Genomic DNA, 14,560 nt, shown 5'->3' on the forward strand with positions numbered 1-14,560 from the left:
ATACTTCCTCACGTCCACCTCGGCTTTGCATGCCATGACCGAACTAACCAATTTGGCCGTGGCGACCGAGATAACAACAAAGCCTTCTTAGACCGAGCTAATGAAAAAAACCATTTTACTCCGCCTTTCTTACTACGGCCCAAAGCGGCCCACCACCCAATCTCGACCCAATTTATTCATACAAATTTCCCTCTCACCATTGAAAGACTCGGCTGCGGCAGTCATGTCTCCCTGCCCCTGGTTTGGCTCTCCCGCCAGCAACAATGATCATTCAAAGAAAAGCGAATCAAAAAGAGATCAAAGGATGATGAAGAATCGTGAACTCTCCTCAGAGAGAGTGACAGTACCTCGCACACAAATATTCGATATGTTAAACCCTTGGGGCCGTTTGTTTTAATAAGTAAGTTTGGCGGAATTATTAGTGGGTGGATTGTGTTCGTTTGATTATTAATGGATTAATATTAGTTTTTGTTTATTTTGAGGGATATGAATAAGATTAGTCATGTAAAATTTAATAAATATTCTTATTACATTATTTTTAAATGAGTTTTTACCGATTAATTAATTTTAATAGTAAAAATATATTTTATAAATATTAAAATTATATTTTAATATTAACAATTATAATTCATAAATTTTTTTTTTGGGTACTGTTTTATCTTTTTAATATAGTTTTTTTTGGTATAAATATTATTATATTTTTATATTAAAAATTATTTTTATATTATATTATTTTGATATAAAGAATGGTGAAGTAAAAAATGGTAGAATATTTAAAAATAATAATAGAGAAAAGATCATACTAATCAAGTAGAGTGAGTAAATTAGGTAGAATAATAAAAGGTAAAATAGTAAATTTCTCTCTAATTCTAATGGATTATTTTTCTAATACCATCTCTTATGCGGAACTACTAATTCCATCCGTCTATCAGAATCCTAAGATATTATGAATCATCTTCCTTATTTTGGTAAACAAACACAGTATTAGTCGATCTCACATCCATCATAATCCAATCATATTTCCTATAATCCAAAACAAATAGACCCAGACAGAGTTTATTTTCAGCCTGTGTGGAAAATGAAAAATAATATATATATATATATATATATATATATATAATTATATATAATTATCAAATGACAATTATGCCGTCATGTCTTCTGCTTTTTGATAATAAAAAATCGGTAAAAGAGGATGAAACAGAGGAAGAATTTTTTTATTTTTTTTACAACAAAGGATAATATTACCGCATGAGAGGAAGAAAAAGGTTGTGTAGATTTAAAGATGAGATAGATTAAATATCAACTGCAAAATGACGGTGTTTTAAGAGATTTGTCTCTCTCTCTTTTTTAATCATTTTTAATCTTTTTAATTATTTAAACAAGTGCTGAGAAATCTCTCCTTCTTTTGTTTTGTTTTGATTTTTTTTTGATTTTTTGATTTTTTTTATGTTCATTTCATTCATTTTCTTTTCTTACAAAAAAAAAACCCAATCAATCTAAACAAATAGTTGCAGGCACTCTTACTCTGGGTCTTTATCGTCCCTGAAAGGGAAAAATGCATTTGGGATAGGGCAGAGAGTCCTTTTTCTTGGGGCCTCGTGAGTCATGACTGAACCCACTAACCAACATATATTAGTAAACAAATCCTAAAGATTCTGTTTTGAAGAATACATTTGCTTTTACTTCCAAAATCCATTTACAACTAGGGTAAATTCAAAATTTTTACAATGAAGACGAATAGTTCCCAAGTACTTCGAGACAAAGTACTACCCCAAAACATCTACATACTTTACTTCCTAATTATGAACCTTCTATTCCATTATGTTTCCACTTTCTTTATACCAAATATAGCCTCCCTTGTCACTAGCTTTATTCCCCTCACCCACAGCTCTGCCTTCTCAAATCCACCTTCACACACAAAATGCACTTCCTTGTTCTTCGTCGTCACCACCCGAAACACTCCAGGCTCACCCGCATCACCCTTCCTCTGCCTCAGCCTCTTAAAACTCAAGCTTGGTCCCACCTCAACCTCCCGGCATATAACATTTCTTCGGCTTGAATTCCCCCACCTCAACACCCCGGTAGCCTCCACCATCTTAATAACTTTACTATGTGGAGATCCTTTCCCACCCTTCCTATGCTTCAGCACAAGATCACCACTCAACACCAGCTTGCGAGCAAGCTCATCCATTATCACCCGTATTGCGTCATTCTTCGCACCACCATTCTTTGTTGCAAGTGAAAGTGCAGTTTCACCTTTTGCATTCCTTAAATCACAACGTGCTCCATATGAAATCAAGAGCTCGCACGTGCTTCCGTGGCCTTCCCTTGCAGCCAACATGAGTGGTGTGTAGCCATCCCCATCAGGGAAATTTATGTCATAACCTATATGCACCAACAATCTCGCTGCATCCAAGTCTCCACGGCGAGCTGCACAATGTAGGGCGTAAAAACCTCCACCATTACGATTACCCTTTTCAATAGCAAATTCAAGCATTACTTTCTCAAACAAATCACGGTTTTGATTGAATCCAGATAGGGTTATAGCAGTCTCGCCAGATTTGTTACACAGCTTCACGTCAGCCCCAGCATAGACAAGCAAGCGAAAAGCTTCAACATGACCTTCCATTGCAGTAACCATGACTGCAGAGAAACCTTTATCATCCTGATGGTCAAGATCAATTTCAGCCTGTCCAATTAGAGCTTTCAAGGCTTGAATATCACCCAATCTAGCTATGAACATTAGAGGAGAAAAAATGGACACATTACTCGATTTGGGAACTATTCCAGCCCTAATTACATCTAGCACAGCTTGTTGAAACCCAAGAGACCATTGGCTTGACCCTGCGATTGACAATGCAGATTGACCGGCTATATTGGCCAAACCAAAATCAGCACCAGCTGTGGCCAATACTTTGAGGGACTCTTCCCTCTTATATTTTACACAGATCATCAGAGCTGTCTCACCAGTGTCTGTCATTGAGTTCATATCACAGCCATAGTCAATTAGGCATTGAAGTATTGTCGACAATCCAAGCCGGGCAGCCATGTGTATTGGACGGAACATAGTTTTCTGTGTTGTTTTAACAGGGGCTTCTGCGTGTGCACCACAACCCAATACCACATTAACAGCTCCTATATTGCCACAGAGAATGGCATGGTGCAGGAGGGTTCTTCCATAGTGTGGGGTGTTGGGGGAGACTACTTGGAGGAGCATACGTAAGATAGCACCACTGTGTTCAAAATATTCCACCGCACACCAGGTGATGGCATAGGGCTCTGCTAGTCCTGCGCCCACTCTAAACTCTTCGCCTGAAGCTGTATCCCATGACCATGCCCCTAGTTGCACTTTGATGTCTGTTCTGGCACCAGCCTGGTTTTACCATTTTTGGAGAAAGCAAACAAGTTTTGTTAGTCGTGTTAGGAACACAGGAAAGAAAACTTTTAAAAAAATTAAAAAATTAAAAACAAACAAATAAATAAAGGATTTTGGAATTGTCGCTATCTAAGGCTGATGATACTTTAGTCCACTGCACAATTGAATGTACCAGGGAGATAGGATAGAGTTTCTGTTGAGATTCTCATGTAGTACATATAACCATCATCATGGAATTGTCATCCTGAGGACAAATCCAGCTGTTTCAGAATCACAGTTGTCATACCAACAAAAGGGACCCACCTGTATATGACACGTGGGCTAGGGAGTTGAGGGTACCAGAAATAGTTCATTTTATTCCAAATCTCTTTCCGGAATATCAGATTTTCAAAAAAATTAATCCTTTCGATTAAGATAAAGGGATAATTTCATTTTAGAGATGGGATACAGATGAACTTGCACCTATTATTCGTACGTCCTGCTACCTATTATCTAAATCAAGATTAGAATCTTGCCTGTAGCAACAAATGGACCACAGAGATCTGCCTGCTCACAACAGCAGCCACGAGTGCAGTACAGTCAACATTTGTGTGTAGAGAAGGCTTATAAGATTGGAGCAACACCCGATCAGTTGCATTTGCATCCACTCCACACTGCAAATAGGCAACAGCTATTATATCAAAATAGCATGCTAATTTAGCAAGATAGAGAGATTCATTCAAGAGATTAATTAGTCCCCAGATCCTATTAAACACATAGCAGTAACTGTTCCAATTTGCACATGGCACTCTGCTTACAGAAAAGCTTACACTACTTGAGGAAAAAAACACAGAATCTGTCTGAATAATTCAACCATTCAACTTTAGCAAATTGACAAGTAGTAAAATGTTTGTCTAGAGAAATTTAGTGAAAAGCATCTCGTTTCAACCGCTTCAATTTACAAGAGAGCCCACATGGTAAGCATATTCTTTGCATTACGGAGAAGAGAAGCCGCAACTATTGTATTTAACTCAAATGACATGACTGACGGGAAAGAAAGCAATACTCAGAAGGACCATGGTGAAGCTAATGGAAACCAAAGACAACCTAATGATTAAAATGACTATAATGTTTGTCTCTTATAAATTAGTTGATGTGATTGGATGGTAAACCCAATGTAGCAGTAGTCATTGGTTGTTTTGCTACAATGTTTTTAGTATGAAAATTGCCGCTGGACAGCCCATTTGAGTCAGTGAATATGATTTTTTTACCTTAATGAGAGCATCTACCACATCCATGAACCCTCTGCAGCATGCAGTGACAAGAGAATGCACTGCAATATGAGGACGAATCAGGTCAGATTCCATGAGCAACTCCACATGCCTTGCACGACCATGATAACTTGCCTCTAACAATGCCTCCTCACAAGCTGGCTGAGAAGCACCAGCTTTAACTAAGATCTCCAAAATCTCAAGGTGGCCCTCCCTCACTGCTGCTGTTGTCGCGAAGCCCCTGAATAATTTTTGGTTCACATCGGCTCCAATGCTCTATCATTTTGACAAATGCCAACTCTCAGCACATTGCAAAAATAAAGAAAAAACTCAACAAGGAGACATTCGTCATTTTGGCTCAAAATCTTCAAGCTGGTTAAGAAGAAACAAATTAAGCTAGCAGCTTAGTAAGCATTTTGGATTCTTAATCAAGTACAGGTAGCCATGGCCACTCCCAAACAAAAATGGGCAACATGACTGATGTGACACAATAATGGATGGGACATGGGACTTCAACTAAGCAAGCAGCCAGTAGGTGGTCAATAATATGAAGAAAAAGGGGAGTGTATCATGTACGTGTGACACATAATGGGACATGGGACTTCAACTAAGCAGCCAGTAGAAGGTCATTAATACGAAGAAAAGGGGGGATGTATCATGTACGTATGCCACAATGCACAAGCTCTGGTCAATGGTTAGAGACAACCCAAAATGGGCCTCACCGACCCAAACTTGAAAATTTATATTAAAAGAAAAAAAAGAACACGCCATGAAATGAAAAAAATTATAGTAAAGAAAGTCTTTTCTGTAACAAATGGTTAGAGACAACCCACGATGGGCCTCACCGACCCAAACTTGAAATTTATATTTAAAAAAAAAGAAAAAAGAACAAGGGATGAAATGAACAAATTTATAGTAAAGAAAAGTATGTTCTAAGTAACAATTATTTTGAAAATAAAGAAAATTATAGATAACATTGCTTTCATTTTTTTTCCCTTTAACTTCATAACACATGCCTACGTAAACAAGAGATGAAATGAAATAAGACAGATCACACATGATATGCCCAGAGAATAAAATGAACATAACAGCAAAAAAAAAAAAAAAAAATGGTACACCAAAATGCTTACACATTCACAAATAGCTCTAATCTTCTCCATTACAAGTAAAATAAGATCAAAGTCCTGATGCTGCCAATTAATTGTACAAGAAACTTACAAATTGGTGACTGTTAACAATGAATATTTAAAAGAAACTCAGAAAACATAAATAACAGCAAAAAAGCCCAGCCAGATAATTGTAGCGCACACATTTTTGGATTAAATCCATTTCATTTCTCAAAAACAGAAAAGTTAATGCTTTCAATTTTAAATAAATTAGACTTGTCAAAATAATTTATGCCTCAGTGAAACCCAAATATATACAGAAAAAAATTACTCTGTAAACGAAAAATACCCCTACACATAATCTTAAAGCCATACAAATTACCACATAGTATGTGTATCATAAGCATGCACAAAAATTAAATTTGCCATTGAATAGGGTGGTTAGTAGCTTTTCAATCCAAGTAGAAAGGATACCATGAAGCTTGAGCTTTCTGAATAGCTGTGATAAATTTGCATTGGTAGAACATAACCAGAGAAAAACAAAGCAAATTCCGTTGGAAATACTCCAGTCTTGAGGTGAAAGAGAGTTTATTCCTTTAGCATGATGTAGCCCTTTTAAAAATTTATAATCAACTCAACAAAATGTTTACTTCAACTGTCAAGGTTTCAGTATGCATCATTTTTACCTTCAGTCAAAGACCACCAAGGGTTACAAAATCAAAATCAAACACAATGGTATAATCAGTGACAATGTATCAAAATATCTCTAACTATTTATGAGCACGATGACAATTTTTTAGCAATAAAATATTGAAATTCCAATTAATGGTCAAAATTGCATAAAAACCAACAAATTTAAGTTAGTAACGTGATCTGCTGAATGCAGTCACGACGGAAAGACTAAACAATCAAAATAGATGTATTCCATTTACCTGATGATTTGTGTCATGCTATGATTTATTTGATTCAACATAAGAGGAAACCATAAGAAATTTGGGCGCTAAATAAATAAAAAAAATCGTTACATGAACAAAAAAAGTGATGTACAAGCACATGGTCATGCCCAGATGTGCACACACAAAATAAGAAGAACAAAATTTAAATCAACATAAAGTTTGTCTTTGCAGATGTGGGAAATTTCCATACAGCTTGTGGCATTTATGTGGTGTCTGTCACCATTTAATATGATAAAAAACTGAAACAAAATAAATGCAATTTGTCAAGAAAATTATACTTGAGACAATCCTGAAATCAGGAATCAATTGTTTTAGATGTAGAAATTTTTACAATTAAGAGAGATGATATGGTCCTCATCCATCTAAGTATAATAGCAGGAAACCAAAAATCTGTAGCTTAATTCTAGAAGAAAAAGCAAAACAAAACAAACCAAACAAACAAACAAAAAAAACAAAAACAAAACAAAGTTAAGCAATTAGAAGGTCACAGAAGCAAATTTCAGCAAGGCAAGGCAGCTTAAAAAATCTTTATCGGGCGCTACCAGTAGAAATTAATAAGTATAAGATGAAACAATAATCAGTGCAAATTTCAATCGTAAGTCATTCAAAACATGAGAGACAATCACTATGGCACCTGGTTTCAGATTTTGAATTGAATTGAATTAAATAAACAGAGTGAAGGCCACATGGAAAATAATACGATGAGTGAACGAGAGAGAAAGAGAGGTAAAGATCAACAAAATGCAGATAAACAAACATGTAAACGAACACATCGAAAACTTAACATTTTTAACACATGAAACACTTCAAAATAAGCGGAACGAAATCAAAAAGCCTTTTGTCATATAGAACAGAGCAAGAAACAAGAACTTAATCGAACAGATACAATCAAAATCAAAATCAAAGACTAAAATCACATTACCAGTAGTTTCCTGACGAGAGTCACACTTCCAGCATGAACAGCAAGGAACAACGCCGTGACATCAGTCTTGAACTCTTCATACTCAACGCGGACCTCATTCGCCGATTCGTCGCAACATGATAGCTCCGCCTTTCGAACCTTCAAGCACACAGCACCGACGAAGTTGACATCGACGAAGCGATCGGAGATGCAATCGAGAGCAGATTTCAGATCGTTGCAGTGAGAAGCTTCGAGGAGGCGCTGCGAGACCTCTGCTTCGCAGTCCACCGGAAACACCTGCTTTCCAGCGAGGAAACCGCCTCCGCTAGAGTGGCCAAACACCGTCATTTGCGGCGGAGCAAGTGGTGGTTGGCAAGTAGAGCCGCTCAGAGTCAATACTCTCGTACTTCGCTTCTCTCTCTCGATATATGTATACAGTAGTATTAAAATACTGTTGTGTCTGTTCTTTCTATATATTAGTTTCTCTCTCTATATAGACACGAGGCTCGAGTGGGGGAGAAACTTAAAAGAAGTGAGCGCCAGGGACCAGGAGAGAGACAGAGAGATAAAGAGGGAAGGGAGTCAGAGTAAGGAGCATTTTTATTGGGGTGTGGTTAGATTTTAACCCGGGGTAAGAATATTTTTTACTGTGTGTTGTCAGAGCTGGGTTGGCTCTGACATCATGGGTTAAGTGTAGGTGTGAGTATACTGTTGGTGATGAATGGCTGATCCGCAGAGTGGCATTTTGACTGTTTTCACGTAAGAAATGATGATCGGACGGCATCAGTCCAGCTGTGATATGGTTTGTTTTTTAGAAAAAATTTTAAAAAAAAGGGAAATGCTGGAGACCCCCAGCTCCAGGGCACCCCCAGCACCCCCACCTCCACGTGGGGGCTGCTTGTGGCTGAAAATCAAAAAAAAAAAAAAAAAAAAAAAAAACAAACAGTTTTTTGGACCAATCAGAAGGGACCCAGTACCCCCACTGGGGTCTCATGCATTTTCCTAAAAAAAATTCTCTATAAATAATTATTTAAGAGTAATTAAATTAAATAAATTTTTAATTTTTTTTTTATTTTGTTTAGTTATTTACTTTCTAAAATCATTCTCTTTTCCATATACATCAAATTAATCACTTTTCTTAAAATACTCTTCTTAAAATCATTTTTCAAAATCATTTTTAAAAAAAAACAAATCAAACAAGTTTTCGTCCTATTTATCTAAAAAATTACCAAGCAAGACAGTTATGTTTATGTGGACCGTTTCAGCCGAAATTTATGAACTGAGGACGAGTGTTGGGTTTTTTTTTTTTTTTTTTACTTTTTTATGTAAATTTTAAAAAGTTTGTGTTTGAAGAGTTATTAAAAAAAATAATAAGGCTCTGTTTGGAATCATTTTCAAACGAGTTCTTTACTCTCATATTTAAATATGATGTTTGGATAGAGTTGTAGAATTAATTTTTTACAACTCTGCAGAAAACTCTGTTTGAGAATGCGATTTTCAAAAAAAAAATTCAAAATTTGGCCTAATTGGTCATCGGGGCCGGTTGACCGAAACAATGCAAAAAAAAAAAAATTTCAATTGATATGTTAATTTTTATATATTCGAAAAAATATTTTCTGAATTTTAAAAAAATTTATATGCTTTAATAAAATTTTGAGTTGTATCTTTAGTTATGAGTTATAAGTTTTTGTATCAAATATCAAATGTCACATCAAAAATTTTCCACTCAATTCAAAACTGTTTTCAAAACTCTTTCACTAAACAAATTTTACACACTCAAATCATAATTTCAAAACTCACAAATTCAAAATACAACTCATACTCTCAAATCATAGGCCTCGTTTGGGAAGTGGCTATTTTAGAGGCTTCTTGACTTTTTAACTATTTTAGTAGACTATTTTAGTTTTTGTATTTGGGAAGATGAGATGGATTTTATTTGAGTTGTTATATTGAAAAATGTGTTGAAATGATGTTTGAAGTTAAAATGACAAATTTATCCCTAAAAATATATTTTTTTAAATTGATGTAAAGGGGTAAAATCGTAATTTACTCATTGATGGAACAATTTGTGTAGCTGACAGTGTAGGTTGTGCCTACACTACCGGCAGTGCAGTCTATTTTTTTATTTTTTTTTTAAAAAGAAGCTTCGAACAGTGGACTTTTGGCTAAATTTTTATTTGAGACTATAATAGCCTCAATCTACTCTTTCCAAACAGCGCCATAGTTACAAAGCTCTACCAAACGCAATCTAAAATTTTTAAATGAAATTTTTTTTGTGCTTCATTTTTTTTTTATTGATAACACATTTTTTTTTTAATTATTATTTTGGCCCTAATGTTTATAATTATTTTTAAAAAAAATTTGCTCTAATAACCAAACATTCGTCAAAAATTGGATAAATTGGAGACACGTTCCCCCAATTCAAGCATTTTCCTTCCTTAGATCTATTGCATTAATTTAATTACTAATTCTGAGAGAGATTGTTTGATAATGATGTTAGATGGTATCGATTTAAAGAGATAATAGCGATGGATGCATGATGTTGCTTTTGAGATATTGGTGGAATAAAAAGGTGGATTATGATATTATTCAATTGTTACAGTGATTGACCGTAGTCATAAAATTATGTATAATTGCACTATGATTTCAATTTTAATACTATATATTTTAATATTATAATCTTTTCCCTTGTTATTTTTTTTAATATGTAAGTATATATGTATATCTATATATGAAATTTGTTATAAACTCGTTTTTTAAACATTTTTTTTTAATTTATTGTAATATAGAATATGTATTATATTAAATTTATTAATATTTTTAATAGTTTTAAGGTTATGTAACACATTATCATTATCAATATTCTTTTTATTATTTTGTAATAAAAATAAAATCTTACAATTATTAACCTAATTTTACAATCTACTCATGAGTCTCTTCCAATGATCTATCTTACAATTTTGATTTTAACAACTTTAGTGCTCGTTTGGCTAACAATTTAGAATTAAAAAAAATATAAAAAGATAAAATAAGTTATATAAATTAATAAGACAAAAGATCATTTTTTACTCATAATTATTATATTTTTTCTATCATAAAAATTAAAAAAATCTCAAAATAAAAATCAAACGAAACTAAAAAAATTTCATATTAAAAAAATTGATTATATTAACCGATATCAAATCACCACATAGAGTTGTTTGCTTTACCTCTTGTACGCATTGAATGAGAAAATTACTTTAATTTGTTGTACCTCTAGTCAATACGAGTAATTGAGAAGCAAACCCTTTCCAGAAAAGGTTTAGTGAGACTTTTTTTTATTATTATTTTTTTTTACCAATACTTTTTTCTCACTTTTATTCAGCATGCAAAATCCATCTTCTAAGGCTATAATGGCTGTTTGTTTATAGAATATATACAAATTAAAAAAATAATAATTTATTCAAAATTTTATTTTTTATAACTTAATTTACGTTAAAAATTAACAATCTACAAGCAAAAGTTACTAAAAGCATGTCTTACCAATTTTTAGAAAATCACTTTTTTTTAAAAATTATTTAAATTACTTTTCAATCATGAATTGTAAACATAAGCTACAATAACAATCTCACAATGACTCGTAAAAATAAAAAATTATAAACAATCCCAAAAGCTACAACAAACACACTGTAAAATTTGATATTTAAACATTGAATTTATTTTGAGCTTTCAAAACTTTAAAAAAAAAAATTACTAAAATCTAAAATGTGAAAATTGAAAACAAATTCTCTAATTTTTTTTTCAAATACATTCGATTAGTTATCTGTAAACATTTTTGTTTCCCTTTTTGTTTTTATTTTCAAAATATTAAACAATTAAAAAAATTATGATGGCCTTGTTTGGTTTGGGTTTGTAAAAAAGATTTTGGAGAAAATTTTTAGAAATTTTGTTTGATTTGTAATTTTTCTCAAAAAAAAATTCAAAATCACTTTCTCTCTCCTACACATCAATTAATCATTTTTTCTCTATTCTCTCTCATTTTTAATCACTTTTTCTCTCACATACATCTACTTAATTACAACAAACTATCAAATCATTCTAAATTCTCAAACTCCAAAACTATTTTCAAAATATACTATCAAACAAACTACAAAAATTTTAAAATTCTCTTCCCAAAATATTTTTTGAAAACTTATCTTCCAAAGTCAAACCAAACAAAGCCGATATTTTTTATTTTTTCAAATTTTTTGTCTCCATATTCATTCCTTGCCATTTTTACCTCCAACCATCCTCTTTAGCCATCCTCATCCGACCTCCAACAACCTTCCACCAAAATCAACCCATCACTTCGAGCAACTTTCATGAAATTTGGCCGATCACACCCAATGATGGATCTAGGGGGTAAGGGAGCGGCTGCACCCTCAAAATTTTTTTAAATATCATACTTTATTATATTAAATTTTTTAAAATAACTTAAAATTATAGGTGTTTGCATTCTCAAATTTTTTATAGATAATTTTAAAATTATATAGAGATGCACCCCCAATTTTTTAAACTATAAAATAGCTCCTCCCCAAAACATAATCCTAGATCTGTCCCTAACCACACCTAAGCAGCTCCGATCACTCTTTACCATTGACTAGCATAGTAAACAACTTATTAAGTATTTTTTTTTAATTTTCAAAATATTTGTATGTAATGAATACTTATTTTTATTTTTTACTAAAATATCCAAATTTATATAAACATTCAAATAAAATAAAAAGTAACAACACTTAATATGTGAATTTATAATTAAACAAATTATATAATTATAAATAAGAGTAGATAAAACGGGGCTATAACTTTTTTTTTTTTTTTTTTAACCTTACGACCGTGAGCACACTCGAATTGTAGACCAATGAGGTCTTTACATACATGAGCTTCCACGTGGAAGAGTTGCATTGGGAGGGTGCTATTCGGGCAGGTATAGTTGGGTTTGGAGATTGTCCAAACCAGCTCAAATTTGTGTCGAGATCCGTCGCCATTCAAATTGTAATTTGAGATTGTCCATCCAAATTCGATTCGAGTTAAACCTAAATTACTGGGCTTGTGCTAAGATGTAAATAAATTTCAATTTTTTTTTTTTGTAGCTACAATTTTTTTTGCTGCCGGATGAGTATTGCCAGCCCTTCTTAAACAGGAAGAAGGCATTCATTCATCATGTGGCATCGTCACATCATATTCCAAATATATTATGACTGATAGAGGAAATACAATTCATAATTTTTATATTGAGTGATTGATAAATATGAAGAAATATAAAAATTTATGATCAGCCTAAAATATAACCGCAATGTCCTATAGTTCATCAATCATTTTTTCTTAAACAGGGAGCCACGTGTACTCGTGGAATGCATGCAACGCAAGAAATGTAGCTTTTGGTTTGTTTTTTAAATCAAGATCAAAATAATTTTAAAACTTTCTCGAAAATTCATTATGAGATGAAGTTTTTAATTCAATTCAACAAATATTTTTTAAAAATTTTATTTAAAAAATCAAATTTTTTTTCTTTAAAGTTATTTGTTTTTTTATATATATTTTTGAAAAAAAATATTTTTTTTTTTTTTTCATTTTTTTAAGGGAATTTTTTTAAGGTCTTTGATATTAAGATTTTATAAGATAAAAGACATAAAATATTTTTATGATAGTTAAGGTCTCTCAACATTTTCACAGAGAAAATTCGATTCAGATAAATTTTGCCCGACTCAGATAAATTTTGCCTTGACTAAGAGAAATTTCAATTTTTACAGAGAAATTTCAACATTTCTCTAAATTGGAGCCAAAATTTCTTTGAGTTAGACGAAATTTCTCTGAGTCAGACAAAATATTAGCTAAATAATTTGTTATGATTTATATATATATGGAACATACAAAAAAATTTAAATATTTTTAAAAAATAAATAAATGAAGTACAAAAATGTTTAAAAAATATTTAAAATATTAAAAAAATTAAAATATTTAAAGAATAAAATAAAATAATATATTTTAAATAAAAATAATATATTTTTTAAAATTTTGAAATATTTTAAAAAATTAAAAATATAGTACACAAATGTAGTAAATACATCCCAGATTAAAAAAAATATTTACAAAACAAAATATTTACCCTAAAAAAATAAAAATAAGAAAATTTTTAACTATTTTAAAAAATAAACACAAAATAATTTTAAAATATAATTCAAAACTCAAAACTCATAACAATAAGTTTTCTCTTTTTAAATCTCATTTCAAAAACTAAACCAAATGGAGTCAAAATATTTGGGAAAATTAGGTGTCGTTTGGTTTTGGCTTTTTTAGTTAACTTTTTGATTTTTTTGACTTTTTTAGCCTGACACTTTTTTAGTTGTTTGGTATTCTTATTTGGCTTTTTTGACTTTTTGAATTTAAAATGACAAAATTGCCCTTAGTATAGAATGATGTTTTTTTGACTTTTTGTTTGTATATGGGGTAATTTGGTACTTTTGTAACTTTTTTGTCTTTTTGTGATTTTGTAACTTTTTTTTTGTCTTTTGTGATTATATAGCCTACAAAGAAAATCAAACGAAGGCTTAGTTACAATGCTAGTTTTCAATAATTATTATATTTTAATAAAAAAATTTATATTTTTAAATATTAATATTTATCATTTTTTAATAATTATTTTTTAAAAAACTCACTACACTGTTATTTCCCAAACTATTTTACGAAATAGATATGTCACGTGACTGAGATGAGGATTTGAACCATACGATTTCATTGCATTTGTCATAAAAAATAGATAGTAAGTATAATTTTTTTGAAAATAATTATTTTTTTGAAAATACATGATTAAATCATATGATTATAAGATTAATTTATTTTATAAATGATCTACACAGCAAAATTTAAAAAAATAACGAATTAAATAATTAAAATAAGACTTATGGTAAGCCTATAAACTAAGTTGAATTTGTCTTAATTAAGACATG

The 14,560-nt window shown here is 31.7% G+C and overlaps 1 protein-coding gene across 1 annotated transcript; it reads right to left on the bottom strand.

Moving 5' to 3' along the window:
• Positions 1-1,661: 1,661 nt before the first annotated feature.
• Positions 1,662-8,159, bottom strand: LOC114255887 (ankyrin). Its single transcript, XM_082901798.1, has 4 exons — positions 7,614-8,159; positions 4,630-4,905; positions 3,895-4,032; positions 1,662-3,376 (listed from the first exon to the last, which is right to left on the bottom strand). Exons 1-4 carry the CDS (start codon positions 7,938-7,940, stop codon positions 1,823-1,825), a joined length of 2,295 nt encoding a protein of 764 aa, XP_082757924.1. The 5' UTR covers positions 7,941-8,159; the 3' UTR covers positions 1,662-1,822.
• Between the last annotated feature and the right edge of the window lie 6,401 nt (positions 8,160-14,560).

The sequence above is a fragment of the Camellia sinensis genome, chromosome 1 (assembly GCF_055761805.1).
Source record: "Camellia sinensis isolate YWXY chromosome 1, ASM5576180v1, whole genome shotgun sequence".
Taxonomy (NCBI): Eukaryota; Viridiplantae; Streptophyta; class Magnoliopsida; order Ericales; family Theaceae; genus Camellia; species Camellia sinensis.

What these genes read in the sequence shown, in the direction of transcription:
- LOC114255887 (XM_082901798.1), bottom strand. Translation starts at nt 7,940, where the DNA reads ATGACGGTGTTTGGCCACTCTAGCGGAGGCGGTTTCCTCGCTGGAAAG. An exon ending in CTCTCGTCAGGAAACTACTG is followed by an intron (nt 4,906 to 7,613) that starts GTAATGTGATTT and finishes TCAAAATGATAG; the next exon opens with AGCATTGGAGCCGATGTGAA. An exon ending in TGGTCCATTTGTTGCTACAG is followed by an intron (nt 3,377 to 3,894) that starts GCAAGATTCTAA and finishes TGGTAAAACCAG; the next exon opens with GCTGGTGCCAGAACAGACAT.